Source organism: Babylonia areolata, chromosome 1 (assembly GCF_041734735.1).
Source record: "Babylonia areolata isolate BAREFJ2019XMU chromosome 1, ASM4173473v1, whole genome shotgun sequence".
Classification (NCBI taxonomy): Eukaryota; Metazoa; Mollusca; class Gastropoda; order Neogastropoda; family Buccinidae; genus Babylonia; species Babylonia areolata.
In genome coordinates, this window is record NC_134876.1 from 19,061,269 (window position 1) to 19,076,488 (window position 15,220).

A 15,220-nucleotide genomic window follows, 5' to 3' on the forward strand; every position below is an offset into this window, starting at 1 on the left:
CTGGTCGGTTCATACTTCATTGTTCGTTCACACCAAGTCGTGCGTGTTAAGTCAGAAGTTCTACTTCTCCATGCCCACTGCCACCTCCAGTCATCTCGCCCTCCTTGCAACGATGCTGAAGGTGATCGATAAAGACTGTTATTGCCCTTTCTGGAAATTATGTGCTCGAAATCTCTCTCTCTCTCTCTCCCTCTCTTTCTCCCTGTGTGTGTGTGTGTGTGTGTGTGTGTGTGTGTGTGTGTGTGTGTGTGTGTGTGTGAATCAGAATCATATTCATTTATCATGAAAACCGCGAATGAAAGGTTTACAGACACAACAAGAATGTGCGAAAGACTGGGATGGATGGAGAGGACTGGTTGACAGGTCATCTGTAGCGCCCCAACGGCAACCGCCATGGGGCAGCTGAGCTGAGCTGAAGAAAGGGTAAAAAGAAAGAAAGAAAGAAAGTGTGTGTGTGTGTGTGTGTGTGTGTGTGTGTGTGTGTGTGTGTGTGTGTGTGTGTGTGTGTGTGTGTGTGTGTGTGTGTGTGTGTGTGTGTGTGTGTGTGTGTACATTGTTTCTTCCTTTCTCAATTTCTGGTCTTAGCGGTCCATTCACTTGTATTAATTAATTAATTATATCCTCCAACAAATATATCTGTTGTATTTCTCCTTCGGCTTCTCCCTATAGATCCCGTTGTTTCAAGACCGTTGGGGCATCACCGATGACTCGGGACATGGCAACCAGTGCTCTCCATTTCCCTCTCTGTTTTAAACCAATCTTATTCCACAGAAACATCATCAAAGCAGATGAGTTAGAGCACAACAAGCAATTCAAGCTTTTCCCTCTCAGGCTGATCCTCGTCTCTCGTCTAAAGGGCGTCGCTCAGTCTCAGGCCTTATCCATAGTTCTGGGATGTTGTCCTCTTCTCAGTCTGTCTGCTTCAGTCTCCGAGGTTCTCCTCCCTTGCACTGTGCATTGCAGGACTGACTTTATTTGGCGAGCCGGCCCTGCTGGTTGTGAAAAGTGCCCCATACTACTTCAATGTTCTTCTTCTTCTTCTTCTTGTGCGTTCGTGGACTTCAACTCCCACGTTCACTCGTATATACGCGAGTGCGAGTGGGCTTTTTACGTGTATGACCGTTTTTACCTCGCCATGTAGGCAGCCATACTCCGCTTTCGGGGGTGTGCATGCTGGGTATGTTCTTGTTTCCATAACCCACCGAACGCTGACATGGATTACAGGATCTTTACGTGCGTATTTGATCTTATGCTTGCGTATACACACGAAGGGGGTTCAGGCACTGGCAGGTCTGCACATATGTTGACCTGGGAGATCGTAAAAATCTCCACCCTTTACCCACCAGGCGCCGTCACCGTGATTCGAACCCAGAACCCTCAGATCGAAAGTCCAACGCTTTAACCATTCGGCTATGGCGCCCGTCACTTCAATGTTCGTTTCTTGTGTGTTTCGCGGTTCGATCCTCATGGGGATCAGACTGAATAATGTGGCACCTTTGTTGTGAACTTGATTTGTTCTCTCTCTCTCTCTCTCTCTCTCTCTCTCTCTCCTTTGGAGGGAGGGGAGGACTGGGAGGGGGGGGACTGTTTTTTTTTGTTTTTTTTTTTTTGTTTCTTTGTTGTTTTTGTTTTTGATTATATTATGTGTGTGAAGGGGGAGTAGAGAGGGCCCTCATATCCAAATAGGTATTACAAGTGCACACACGTGAGCGCGAGTGCCAGTATGTCTGCGCCTAAATGAACTCTTTCATGCCAGATAAACGCAAGATTTACTATCCAGTATCTCCGTTATATAATGCATGCCGGCGAATGAGGCAGCAAGGAGAGAGAGACAGACAGAGACAGAGAGACAGAGACAGAGAGACAGACAGACAGACAGAAAGACTGACAGACAGCAAGTTGAGTGATGTATTACGCATGCTGACTCGATTCGATGGCAGGATAACTTAGCTTGCATAACAGATCCAAGCTTCAAAGTGGTGACGGTTTTTCTTTTCTTTCTTTTTATTTTATTTTATTTTTTACTCTCTCTCTCTCAGTCTTTCTCTATCTCTCATTCTTTATCTCCCTCTATCTCTCTCACTCCTTCTCTCACTCTGTGTATCTCCCTCAATCACTCACTCATCTCTCTTTCTCTCTCTCTCCTTTTCTTCCCCCCCCCCCCCCCCCTTCTTTTCGCTCCTCTAACAATCATGCAGGAGAACTGGTAGTAGGTGAAGAGCCGTTATTATAAGATCTCCCCTTCCTCTACTTCTGGCCCAGAGAGCAGATGGTAAGCTGATAGGTCACACGCTGCGTGTGTACCTCGCCACACACCACACCGCTCCACCATCACGTCTGTGACTGACCAACCATCTGTCACTGTGCCCTGGCCTGCTGTGTGTGTGTGTGTGTGTGTGTGTGTGCAACTGATGATGATGATGATGATGATGTGTGTGTGTGTGTGTGTGTGTGTGTGAAAGAGAGAGGGAGAGAGTGTGTGTGTGTGAGAGAGAGAGTGTGTATACAACATGTGTGTGTGTGTGTGTGTGTGTGTGTGTGTGTGTGTGTGTGTGTGTGTGTGTGTGCAACTGATGATGATGATGATGATGTGTGTGTGTGTGTGTGTGTGAAAGAGAGAGGGAGAGAGAGTGTGTGAGAGAGAGTGTGTGTGTGTATATATAACATGTGTGTGTGTGTAAAGGGGTGCGCGCATGAGTGTGAGAGTGTCTGTGAAGGAGGAAGGGAAGGAAGAGGAGACAGACAGAGACAGAGAGAAACAGGGAGATCTGTACATGTAAATATAGACAGAGAGACAGAGACATCGACAAAGGAGACAGGCAAACTGAGTGAAATAAGAGAGCGTCAATATAAGCGCGAACGTATGTTTTCGTGCATGTCTGTGCACACAGAGATACTTTTTTTTTTCTTTTCTTAAAGACGGCCATCACCCCGTTATACATGTGCAAATCACACAACCACATAAAAATGGGCAGTACTGCATGTCAAACACATCGAACATTCGGACCTGAGCATGTCGTGCAAAAAGTCGTAACTGTAAACAATGCCGGACTCGGAGCTCTGTTTAAAACCCACTCGTTCTGTGATCAACATTTGAGAGGGAGGGAGGGAGGAAGGGAGAGAGTGAGAGACAGAGATAGACAGACAGAGACCGTGTGTGTGTGTGCAAATGATTGTATAGATCTAGTATAGATTTGCGCTGTTTGGTGCGGCTGGTCAGAACTGTGATGTGTAACCTGTCCCTAGACCGGTACCTTCCCCCCTCTCTTCCCCTTCCTCCCTCCTCCGTACATTCGGACCTGAGCGTGTCGTGCAAAAAGTCGTAACCGTAAACAATGCCGGACTCGGAGCTCAATGTTTAAAACCCACTCGTTCTGTGATCAACATTTGAGAGGGAGGGAGGGAGGAAGGGAGAGAGTGAGAGACAGAGATAGACAGACAGAGACCGTGTGTGTGTGTGCAAATGATTGTATAGATCTAGTATAGATCTGCGCTGTTTGGTGCGGCTGGTCAGAACTGTGATGTGTAACCTGTCCCTAGACCGGTACCTTCCCCCCTCTCTTCCCCTCCCTCCATCCCCCCCCACCCCCTCCAACCCTCCCCTCTTCCCCCATCAATTTATCACTACCCGTGTGTGTGTGTGTGTGTGTGTGTGTGTGTGTGTGTGTCTGTGGATGAATTCGGGGAGGTAGGATGCGGGAGGGGGAGGAATGGAGATGGAGCAAGAGAGAGGGGCAGGAAATCACAACAAACTAACCGACTGAGTGTGACGAAGCAGGAGCAGAAGCATAACAGAACATAACAGACTAGGATAATGCCGATATCTGTGGAAGACAAATATTTCACAATCATACAAACACAAAGAGAAATAGACAGACACTGACTGACACTGACAGACAGATATATACAGACAGAGAGCTCCGGAAAGGTTGCTCACTCAAATTACCAAGTGCACACATGATAAGACATAACTTGCGTGTTGCTCTTCTGGCACTCCCTTGCGGCTGTTAAAAAAGATAAAAAAATAATAAATAAAAAAGCAGACAAGCTTCCCCCTTCCCTCCATCCCTTCCCCCCACACCACACTCACACGCACACACACACAAGCACACACGCATACACATGCACACACACACACACACACCAAACACGCACACACACACACACACACACACACCCGTCAGTTTGTCCGCCAGCAAATATAACATGAACTGCCGTCTACATTGAAACTGTCAGTTTCGCTCACGCCGAATGTGACCCAGCCTTACACAACCATGCAGGTAGTCAGACTGTTTAACCAGTTGATTGATATTTTTCACCACAGCATACAACACGTACTGACTCCCCCCACCCCCACACCCCACCCAACCCCCACCCCCTCTGTCTGTCTGTCTCTCTCTCTGCCTCTCTCCCTCTCTCTCAGTTTACCCAAAGCCACGGTGCACAACAAGTCTTTGAAACTGACTCAGGATGCAGTAGCTGTCAGCACATGCGCACTGGCTGTCGACATGTTCGAGCCCTTTTAGATAATATGTTCTCTTCCTTTTTCTTCTTTCTTTCTTTCTTTCTTTCTATATTTTTTTTTCTTCTTCACCACCTGGGACCAGTCATCACCTGGCTTCTCTCCAGATACTATTCCCTTCAGTTCCCCTTCACCCTGGCCCCTCTTATCTGGTATTGTTTAGGCCACTGACACTGAGCCATGGTACGTACGGTGAATGTGGTTTCACTTTCAGTTTCAAGCAGGCGGAAAAGCGTGCAGACTACATAAACACAACACCGCATCTGCTCAGAAAAAAAGGGGAGGGAGGGGGGAGGGGTTGCAAGAGGTGCCAGGGGGTGGAGAGTGCGGGGGTGGGGGTGGGGGGGTAGCTAGGGGGTGGGGGTGGCAAGGGAGAGCTGATGGTTTGATCTAAGCACTGCATAGACTCAATGGACTAGTCAGGCCAATATCGAAAAAAAAAGCGCATGTCCCTGAATCCTTCCTTGTCTTACTTTCAACACTGACATTACATCCAAGCACCCCATGCGAGCTCCTGACTCGTGTAACATTATTTATAGGCCCATATATGTATTTCCCTGCGCAGAAAGTGTCCCTGATCAGACACCTCAGTCAATGTCATTCTCGAAAACGAGACAACGTCACTGAGAGGTAGTGTGATGTTGGCGAGCGGTTCAGTACGTGTCCTGGGTCCACTGCACGACGGGTAAAAATCACCAGGTAATAATCATAACGAGTGACCGCACGTGAGAGCTACCCACGAACACCGTGGCTGGAGACGAGGCAGCGTACTGTCGGGTGATCAAAGCGAATGTCAAATCAGTCACTTGTCCAACTGCTATCACGTGACATCTCGTCCTACCCCCCCCCCCCCCTCCCTTCTTGATCCTTGTACCCACCCCCCACCCCCTCCTCGCCCCTCCCCGCCCCCTCCTTTCTTGACCCTCTTCTTGCAACGGACGGTTCTGCTTGCGAGTGGTCACAAATCTTGCATCGTTACCCCTGGAACATACTGAGACCCACCGCCGACCACACAAACAGTGAAACACTGCCTGCACTGGCGAAGCAACAATTGTACTACACTTGGCTCACGCATACGTTGACAGGTTGAGAGATACAGACATACATATATATTGATCCCATGTTTAAAACACGCCGGGGACATACCTGAAAGAGGGGAATTAAAACGTACATGTCAGTGTCTGACCTATTAGCATGACTGACCTAAATTCTCACCCAAACTGTCATTATAACCAACACTACCACCATGATCAAAAGCAGAAGAATAATCAGAAAGAAATGCATCCTGCAAACTAATGCCTGGTCATGAAAAAAAAAAAAAACAAAAAAAAACAGCGACAACTGCGTTCATACCCGCGTTCGTTTTTCCTGGGCACCTTATGGCGTTCCCTGAGTGTTCATGAACACAACTCGTTTCTAAGATCCATCTCCCCTGGCCTGTGCAGAAACTGACAGATTTGCATGACTAATTCATCAATCTCTGAGATCGATACTGACAACTGAAAATGGCTTTGCCCGCGGGGCTTTATTCTGCAGATGACAACCGTTTCAGAGTTTGCTTGCTCAGCAGCCGAGCATGGATGTGCAGCCGCATAATAATGTGTTACATCTGCTGGTTTAGCGGCCGAGAATCACGTACCACAAAAAGGCCCGACCAAACAAAAACAAACAAACAAAAAAATCACTGAATTTGTTTATGTTGACGTTGCTGTTGTGGTTGTTGTTGCTGTTGTTGTTTTCTCTCTCTGACAGCTATACCATTGTTCCTATGACTGGTTATTAGCCACATCCTGCTCCTATTGTGTGTAAGTATCATAAGTATGGCATTATTTTTATCAGCAGACCAAAAAAAAAAAAAAAAAGAGAGAGAAATGACAAAAACCTCTCTCTCTCTCTATCTCAAAAACACACACACATCCTCCCTCCCGCATATTCTAAAATTCTAAATTAGATTAAAAGAAACAACAATAACAAAAACAGCAAGCATCTGTCCACAAGAAAATAACTAAAGAGTCTGTCTACAGAACCTGTCCCAGTAATTCACACCAACTATCCGTTCCTTCTCTGGCTGTTTCTTTTCTTGTTTTGGCAGAGTCAGCAAACTTTTTTATATTTTTTCTGAACTTCCACAATGCTCACTATAGCACAGACCAGCACTTCAGATGGAGAGGAATGTGAGCCCACAGATCCACACCTCAATCACTTTCTGTCCACCTGTTCTGGCTGGCAATCTCCCCATGCTACTTTCTGGAGAAGCTTTTTACCCCTCTAGGTTCCAGTTCATCTTTGAGATCAGGCTCATCAACCCCCCCCCCCCCCCCTCTCATGTTTTTTGTTGTTGTTTTTTTCCCATCACACCCATCCATAACATGATATTTAAAACTGGCAAGCTTTCACTTCAGCAAGAATTTCTTCAGAGACAAAAACTGAAAAGAAAAAAAAAGTGAAAGAATGGTTACTCCACTGGGATCAATCAATCAAAATAACTTTGAACTGGCTGACCGACACAATGACTAATCGAGTGACGACAATCAAGATGCTTGAGGTCAAAACTCCGACAAACTGTGTTGAAACAAACATCACCTGGGCTGCCTGGCTCTGATGCCTGGCCGGACACAATGTGCACCCAGCTATTCTAACACACTTTCTGTGGTTCAGCGGTGCTGACAAGAGTTTGGCACAGTGGCAGAGAAGACATGACGCACACACCTAACGACCAAGCCACATTCCTAAAGACCAAGCACTGTACCACCAATCCTGTCACCGCACACTACATTTAATTATTGGACTGTTTCTCAGTCCTACCAGACTGATCAGAACTGCACCTGTCCATTATTGTTTCTTTCTTTGTTTTTGTACCTGTAGATTAGTTTACTGTCCTTGAATTCTGGAGCAGTACTTTTGGAACAATGCTGAAAATCAATTTTGGAATTATTATAAAACTAAAGATTAACTGGCTACAACCTGATTTCATACCACAATGACCCAATCAGTTCTAAACAAGCAATTTAATTCTCAATTTTCAAACAAACACATTATAAAGTCTGAAAGTGTGCTATGTTTTTTGTAAAGTTCCTTCGATTTAGTTTCACTTGCGGCATGTTTCAGATTCTTCACACACACACACAAACACACACATACACACACACACACACACATGTATACACACACATACACAAGCATACACACTCACACACACTTCTTGACATAAAATAAAGATAGCAAAACATAACCAAGCATTCAATAAAATCAGTAATCTTACACCTGACATCAAACAGGTAGTGATTTGGGGGCCATTTCATTTGGTCCACCTTTGTAGAATTCGCAGTGGGGAGAGGAAATACGCTATGACACTACTTCAGAACTTCAGTCTCAGTTCCAAAGTGTTTTACTAAAACTACAGCGTGCTGACTGATCAGTATTAATCATTATGCAACAGTATGAGTAGACTCTGGCACTAGGGACAGGGACCAGGGCAAAGGGACAGCAAGACCCATCAGCAACACAAGCCCAAAACTTGGGTTCACCAGCCCTTCAAGGCATGACTCATGAATCTGGTTTCTTTTCATCAAAACCCAGCTTTGGTCGCTTCAAACATATAATTATGACAATAACACTGCACATGTACTCATCAACTTCAGAGTCCAAGGTATTGTGTATGTTTAGCACAAAAAAACAAAAAACAAAAAACAAACAAAAAAGATAATAATAAAAAATGATAGTATTTATAATAATTCATATAGCACTGAATCTTGTGCAGAGACAAATCTAAGCGCTTTCACACCAGTCATTCACACACATTCATAACTCTAAAACTGAAGAAACTGAAGACAAGGAAGAGTAGGGGAGGGAGGCTATCTTGTGAAGAGGTGGGTTTTAAGGCCAGACTTGAAAGTTCATTCCAAATGCAAGGTCCAGAGACAGAGAAAGAACAGCGTCCAACAGTGGAGTGTTTGATTCTGCGTAAACAGAGTGGATCCAAAGCCAATCACAGAGAGCGAGATGGAGTGTAGAGGTGAAGGCAGCCACAAAGATAGGCAGGGTCAAATTTGTGAATACATTTATAACATAGAGTGCTGATCTTATACTTTATTCTGTGTGAGACAGGGAGCCAATGGAGATGTTGCAAAAGAGGAGTGATGTGCTCAGATCTTTTCTTTCTGAGGACGAGTCGGGCACCAGAGTTTTGTATGCGCTGAAGGGACTGAATGGATGAAGCAGGCAAACCAGACAATAGGGAGTTACAGTAGTCAAGGCGAGAGAGAATGAGAGAAACGACAAATAATAATAAACATAATAAAATAAATAAATAAATAAATAAGCAGATAAATCTATATTTCTAAAAATAAAAGAAAAATAATTCTATTGTTATCAATCAACACTTCCTCAGTTCCTGTCACCTAAAACCTGTGACTGTTGTCATAAAGAACTGATCCACAGTTTTCCATCACTGCATAAACTTAGTTAATGTTCCTCGTGCACTTCAGGATTTATAATATATATAAACTGAAACTTAGTGAAAGGCTCTTTTTCTTTTCTTTTTTGGGGGTGTGAAGGGGGGTGAGTTGGGGTGGGGGAGTGGAGGAGGGGGGGGGCGAAGACTGCATAAATAACAGTTGAAGAGACAGCAAAAGAAAGTGTTCATGTGTGTGTGTGTGTGTGTGTGTGTGCGTGTGAGTGTGTGTGTGTGCGTGTGGTCGCTGAGCATTTGCTTTGTGAGTATGGTCTATTCACTGAATGGGTTTCACTTTCAGCCTTGGGTGTTATGCAGTGGTGTGCAAGAATGAGTCATTGACTATTGGGTGAATGAACACCACCACACGTCACATCAATTTCCAGTATTCTTTTTCTAATATCTAATGGTCACTTTATTGGTGCAATTAAATCTCTTTGTCTTTGAGTCCTTATGTGTGTGTGTGTGTGTGTGTGTTTGTGATTGTGTATGCATGTGTGTGTATGTGCCAAAAGACATCATATGTCATGTGTCTGAATTTGTGTGTCTGTATGTGTGTATATAATTTCCAATCGATTTAATAAAGATGTATCATACTGTATTGTACTGCAACTGTAAGTTTGTATATTTGTAGTTGTACATGACACCCACCATATATGCTTGTATGTGCATGAGACAGAAGGAGACAGAGAGAACGGGAGAGGAAAGTAGTGTGTGCAAGCATGCAGGCAAGTGTGTATTTGTGAAGCTGGACCACTGAATGTGTTTGCGTGTGTATGAGTGTCCATTTTGCTGTTTAATTGTAACTGTCTTATCGATAACCCACAGTGTTTATTTAGAGATTTGTTTTTGAAATATATCATCACTGTTGCTTTGATGATAAAAACATCTTTTTGATTACTCTCTTTAATAAATTCCCTTTGTCAAGAGCCTGCATCTAAGAGATCCCATTTCCATGACAGCTTTTTCAGAAGTAATGTTGATTCAATAAAATATAAATTAAATTGCATTCAGAGGCATGGCTTCGACTAGCACTGAAGACATGCCTTGAATGCCTCCATGACAAAAAAGGAATACTAAATCAGTAACTAAATGTTTTGGGTTTTTTCATAGATACATAAAAACTGAGGATAACAAGTTTAATGTGATGACCTGTTCAGTTTTACTGTCATAACCAGTCACAAAAATCACTCAGCACTGAATTTCCTTGACAAAGGCATGGGGTGAAAAGAGCAAGGGAAAAAATCTCGAATATCTTACTGATAAATGAAAACGTGCACGCACTCACCCCTCCCCCACCCTCCTCTTCCTAACTGACCACCACCACCACTGTCGCCCCCTCCACCTTCCCTCCCTACGCACCACCTCTCCCCACCCTTCCCTCAATGCGTTTTCGGTGGCCTTCTCCGGCACTGCAAAAATACATTTGACTGAAATGTCAAGTACACATTCATAACTCCTATCCTCCCAGTAATACGTTTTTCTTTGATCTAGATACATGTTCGATATTAATTATAATAATCACTGATGGACTAAATGCTTCACACAATATCGCAGTGAAATAAACTATGTACATTTAATGTCTTAATTTATTACGAGTATATAATGTACGCCCATTAGCCTTCAATACACTACCACCAGCTCGCTCCCGCACAACGAAGTCAGACTTGACAAACAGCATCGCAGCTTGGCGAAAGACGAAGGAAAAACAGCACAACACGAGACAGAAGACAAACAAGGCAGTCTCACCTTCTCGGAGGTTCACATGACTTTCAGAAAAGCGGGTGTCTGTAGCCATGCTGTAATAGGAGAGACGACGAGTTCCCTTGATTTGCCGCTGTGATTCTCTAATGAACAACAACAAGCTCCATTCTGAACACTCACAACTCAACGTGAAGCACGCACAACCTCAAAACAAACCAAAGCTGTCGCCATTTTTGATCAAATTCTGTCACATTAAGGGAAATAATCCGTGTTTGAGTAAGTCCTGTTGGCAGTCAGTCAAAAATGAATGACAGCCCTTAGATCTGAGCCGAGGTCACTGAGCACTTCCTTTTATCACACACAGATGGTAGAAGTTAAAAATAGAAATAATAAAGATTTCAAAAAACAAACAAACTAAAAACTATAAAATAAAAAAAAGCCCTTTTTTGTCGTGAAAAGAGTTTATCTGTTTGGCCTTGCTACATTTAAACATGCTGTCATTGTGTGTGCTTGTTTTTTTTGTTTTTTGTTTTTTTGTTTTGTTTTTATTAATGTCCCGTCACACATATCGGTGATTGAAGACATTTTGTTAAAGTATTTATGAATACATCTGAGTATTATCGGTTAGAAGGGGTGGGAGATGTGGATGAATGGGGGTTGGGGGAAACTGGGCAAATGAGGGTAAAAATGTGGGTGAAATTTGGAAGAAAAACAAAACAAACAAACAAACAAAACACCCTCTAAATACAGTTACAGGAAATTACTTAAAGGACTTCGTAAAAGAAAAGTCGTTAAACTGACAAGCGGAACAACTGATAATGAATGCAAAAAGTCAAAAACATCAACGTTCTCAGTCACTTGTGTGTGTGTGTGTGGAAGGGGGAGGGGGGGGTGTATGATGTGTATGTGTGTGTGCAAAAGTTCGCTGAACTGACGTGAATGGATCATGATTTTTGTTCTTATACTATTTCAGTAATTTAGTTGCCTTCTATGAAAGTCCCTTCCGGCTTTCATTTTTTAATGATTTACTGTATTTACTCACCTGTTTCTTTTGTTTATTCTTACCTTATTTCACTCAGTCAGACTATGTTTCCGTCTGTTCCATGCGTATGACTACCGCATCAATGGGTTATCTGTAGGTCAGGCATTTGTTTTTGCGTTCTAATTTCAAGAGGCTGTAAACTGATTATATTAAGAGACATGTGCACTAGTTCACTTTTATAAAACGAGTGACCGTGGTTTGTTTACATCGATCGATCCGTATAAGTGATTCTGTTTGACAGTTACACATCTGTGTGTGTGTGTGTGTGTGTGTGTGTGTGTAATAAATGAGGAGCATTCACTATATAGTACGTAGGCCTATATGTCATTGAGAGACACTATGTGAATTTTAACTTGATAATCTGTATATTTGTATCCCATAGCTATTTCCATTTTGGAACCATTTAAAACATCTTTCTGTTTTTCATTAATTTTATTTGTTTGTTTTCTTTTTATGTTGAACACGACAGTGCTGCTGCCAAAAAGAAAACTCCGGATCTCGGAGAGCATCAAAGTATAGATAATATAGTTTGTGTTGTAGCTGTATTGTGAGCACAACTGAAAACTAAGTTGCGGCTTGAAAGAGCCGACATGGCTCTCTCTCTCTCTCTCTCTCAGCGTTACTGCCGATGCCACACTGTGACACTGACTCCGTGGGTGAGGCGACCCAGTAGTGTTAATGTCAGTCACACTCGGTTGATACAAAATTGTTGATGACGCGGCCCAGGTCGCCCGGAAGATCAAATACGCATGTTAAATATTCTGTAACCTATGTCAGTGTTCGGTGGATTATGGAGACACGAAAATACCCAGCATGCATGAACCACGACAGAGTCATAACGGAAAGAAGAAGAACATGTAGACGTTAAACGAGCTGTCGTGATGTAAACTATACGGCACTGCAACTGAGCGCACCAGTATAGCACACACTGGCACTGACGCGCTCGGACGCGGCACACAAGTACACACACTGACGCACAGTATCAGCATCACGGTATCAGTAGCTCAAGGAGGTGTCACTGCGTAGTTCGCCGGTCAAATCCATATACGCTACACCACATCTGCCAAGCAGATGCCTGACCAGCAGCGTAACCCAATGCGCTTAGTCCGGCCTTGAGAAAAAAACAACAACAAAAATAATATATATATATATTTTTTTAAATTGATGAAATAAATAGATAAATAAAAAATAATAAAATAAAATAACAAAAATAAAAAATAAATATATATTTTTAAAATAAAATAAATATAAATAATAGATAAATACATGAAAATACTACAACTAATAATAATAATAACATTTATATGGCGCAAAATCTTGGTGAAGTACGTCAACTCTAAGCGCAAAAAAAAAAAGAGAGACAACAATGATGATAAATAAGCAATTAAATGTAAAACACACACACACACACACACACACACACAACATGCACTGAGTGACACTGACGCCGCGTCGCGGCATCCGCGGTCAGGTCAACTTGACACTGGCTGAGTAATGAGGCCGCAGCGGGCCCACACTGGCCCAGCGCACGACTGACATATGCCGCGCCGGCGGGCATTGATAGTAGATTTTAAAAGGTGGCCGTTAACATGATGACTTTGTCAGTGCCGATTTAAACAGCGAATAATTGACATGTTATGACTATCTTTTTTTTCCTTAAATTGTTTGTTATTGTTTTGTTCAGTTTTATTATAATTATGATAAAATCTCTCTCTCTCTCTCACTCTGTGTGTGTGTGTGTGTGTGTGTGTGTGTGTCACACACACAGACACACACACACACCACCGACTGATGATCATACACGTTACACACACACACACACACACACACACACACACCGGGCACACACGATACACGTGACACGCGCACGGCACGCACGCCACACCGGCGTCACGTTACTACGGCCGGCCCGGCACACACACACGCAGACACACTGACGCGCGCGCACGCGGCGCGCGCCGATACATTGTACCAGTGATCGAGTTGGGCGCGGCCGCACACACGGCACGCGCATCAGTCAGTAGCCTTAAAATGTGTTTGCGGTGATAACTTTTATATTAATGAATATAGAATGAAATGTTAATGCGAATAATCAAGTTGGTTTTTAGTACTATATATCAAAACACCAAATAACACTGACACTGTTTATGAACCAAATGGACACTGACATGCTATTTGAAGTGCATCAGTGGTCAGTGCGTATCGCAGTTCAGACATGCATGCTGCGTATCCATTACTGTGTGTGTGTGTGTGTGTGTGTGTGTGTGTGTGTGTGTGTGTGTGTCCGAGCCTACTGTGTAGTCACACACACACACTAACACACACACACTCTCTCTCTCTCACACAGAGAGAGGGAGAGAGAGAGACAGAGAGAGAAGGTCAAGTAAGGAAAACAAAGTAACATGCATTGTACTCATCTGATTAATATATATATATATATATAAGGACTATGGCGAGAGAGAGAGACAGAGACTGAGAAAAAGAGAGGGGGGGAGAGAGAGACAGACTCAGAGAGACAGAAGGACACACACACACACACATCAAGCATACAACTGAGAGGAGAGCCAACTATAAATCCAACAGGTTTATCCGGTGACTAAATATTTCGGCCTCCTTTTACTCCCCATGAAATTGTTCCCTCTGATCAAAGACACTAGCATTCTGGAGACATCAGTGAATAATGCTCTGCTGATGACATTTTCCCAAACTGCAGTGTGATGCATCAGTCCCTCGTGGTTGGCTCTGCTCTGTTTCCTACTCCTCCTCCCGGTCTTTCCTCTTCCTCAGTGTCCGCTGTCCTCATGCCCATTCACCACTGTCTTCTACCAGTGTCTGTCTGCTTGACACACCTTAATTCTCTGTCTGGTTTGCTTCCTTTCCTCCTTCACTCCCTTCAGCGCATGTAAAACTGCCGCCCGATTCACTGATGTCCTCATTGAGAAGAAAAAAGTACAAGATCAGATTTAGGACGCTGACTGAAATGGGGCCCATTACCCATCGTGTGCATACGGCGCACGCAGAAGATCAGAAATGTACTGTAAAGATCCTGTAATATACCCAGTATGTACATCCCCCAAAACGGAGTATGGCTGCATACATCATGATGGCGGGTTAAATAAACAAAACGGTTATACACGTACAAAGTTACATGATGTCTGTCTGAGTGTGTATGTGTGCGTGCCTCAGTGAAATCTGATTGAATGACTCGGCACAGGAAATGAATGATGAGCGCCCAACTGACGGCTGCCGTCAATTGGCCTCTTGTGCAAATGACCTCAAGTTTGTAAAGCGCTTAGAGATTGGCCTCCGACCGAAGATTAGCGCTATTTTAGTATCCAATTATTGTTCATGACTATAATTATTATTATCATTATTATTTTGCAGCACTCTGTGTCATGGATGCATAAAACAAACTCAGTTCTGACACTGATGCCCCTTCCTGTCTCTGCCGCGCAGCTGCCTTCACCTCTACACGTACCCCAGCTCGCTATCTACAATC

General features: G+C 43.6%; 1 protein-coding gene across 1 annotated transcript in view; it reads right to left on the bottom strand.

The window, feature by feature from the left end:
• The window catches only part of LOC143280418 (cyclin-dependent kinase 14-like), a 169,873-nt gene extending 158,957 nt beyond the window's left edge, over nt 1-10,916 (bottom strand). Inside the window, exon 1 of the mRNA XM_076585058.1 lies at nt 10,725-10,916. Coding sequence (XP_076441173.1) covers nt 10,725-10,773 — 49 coding nt within the window. The 5' untranslated portion in view covers nt 10,774-10,916. The remainder of the gene's footprint in view (nt 1-10,724) is intronic.
• Nucleotides 10,917-15,220: the final 4,304 nt, after the last annotated feature.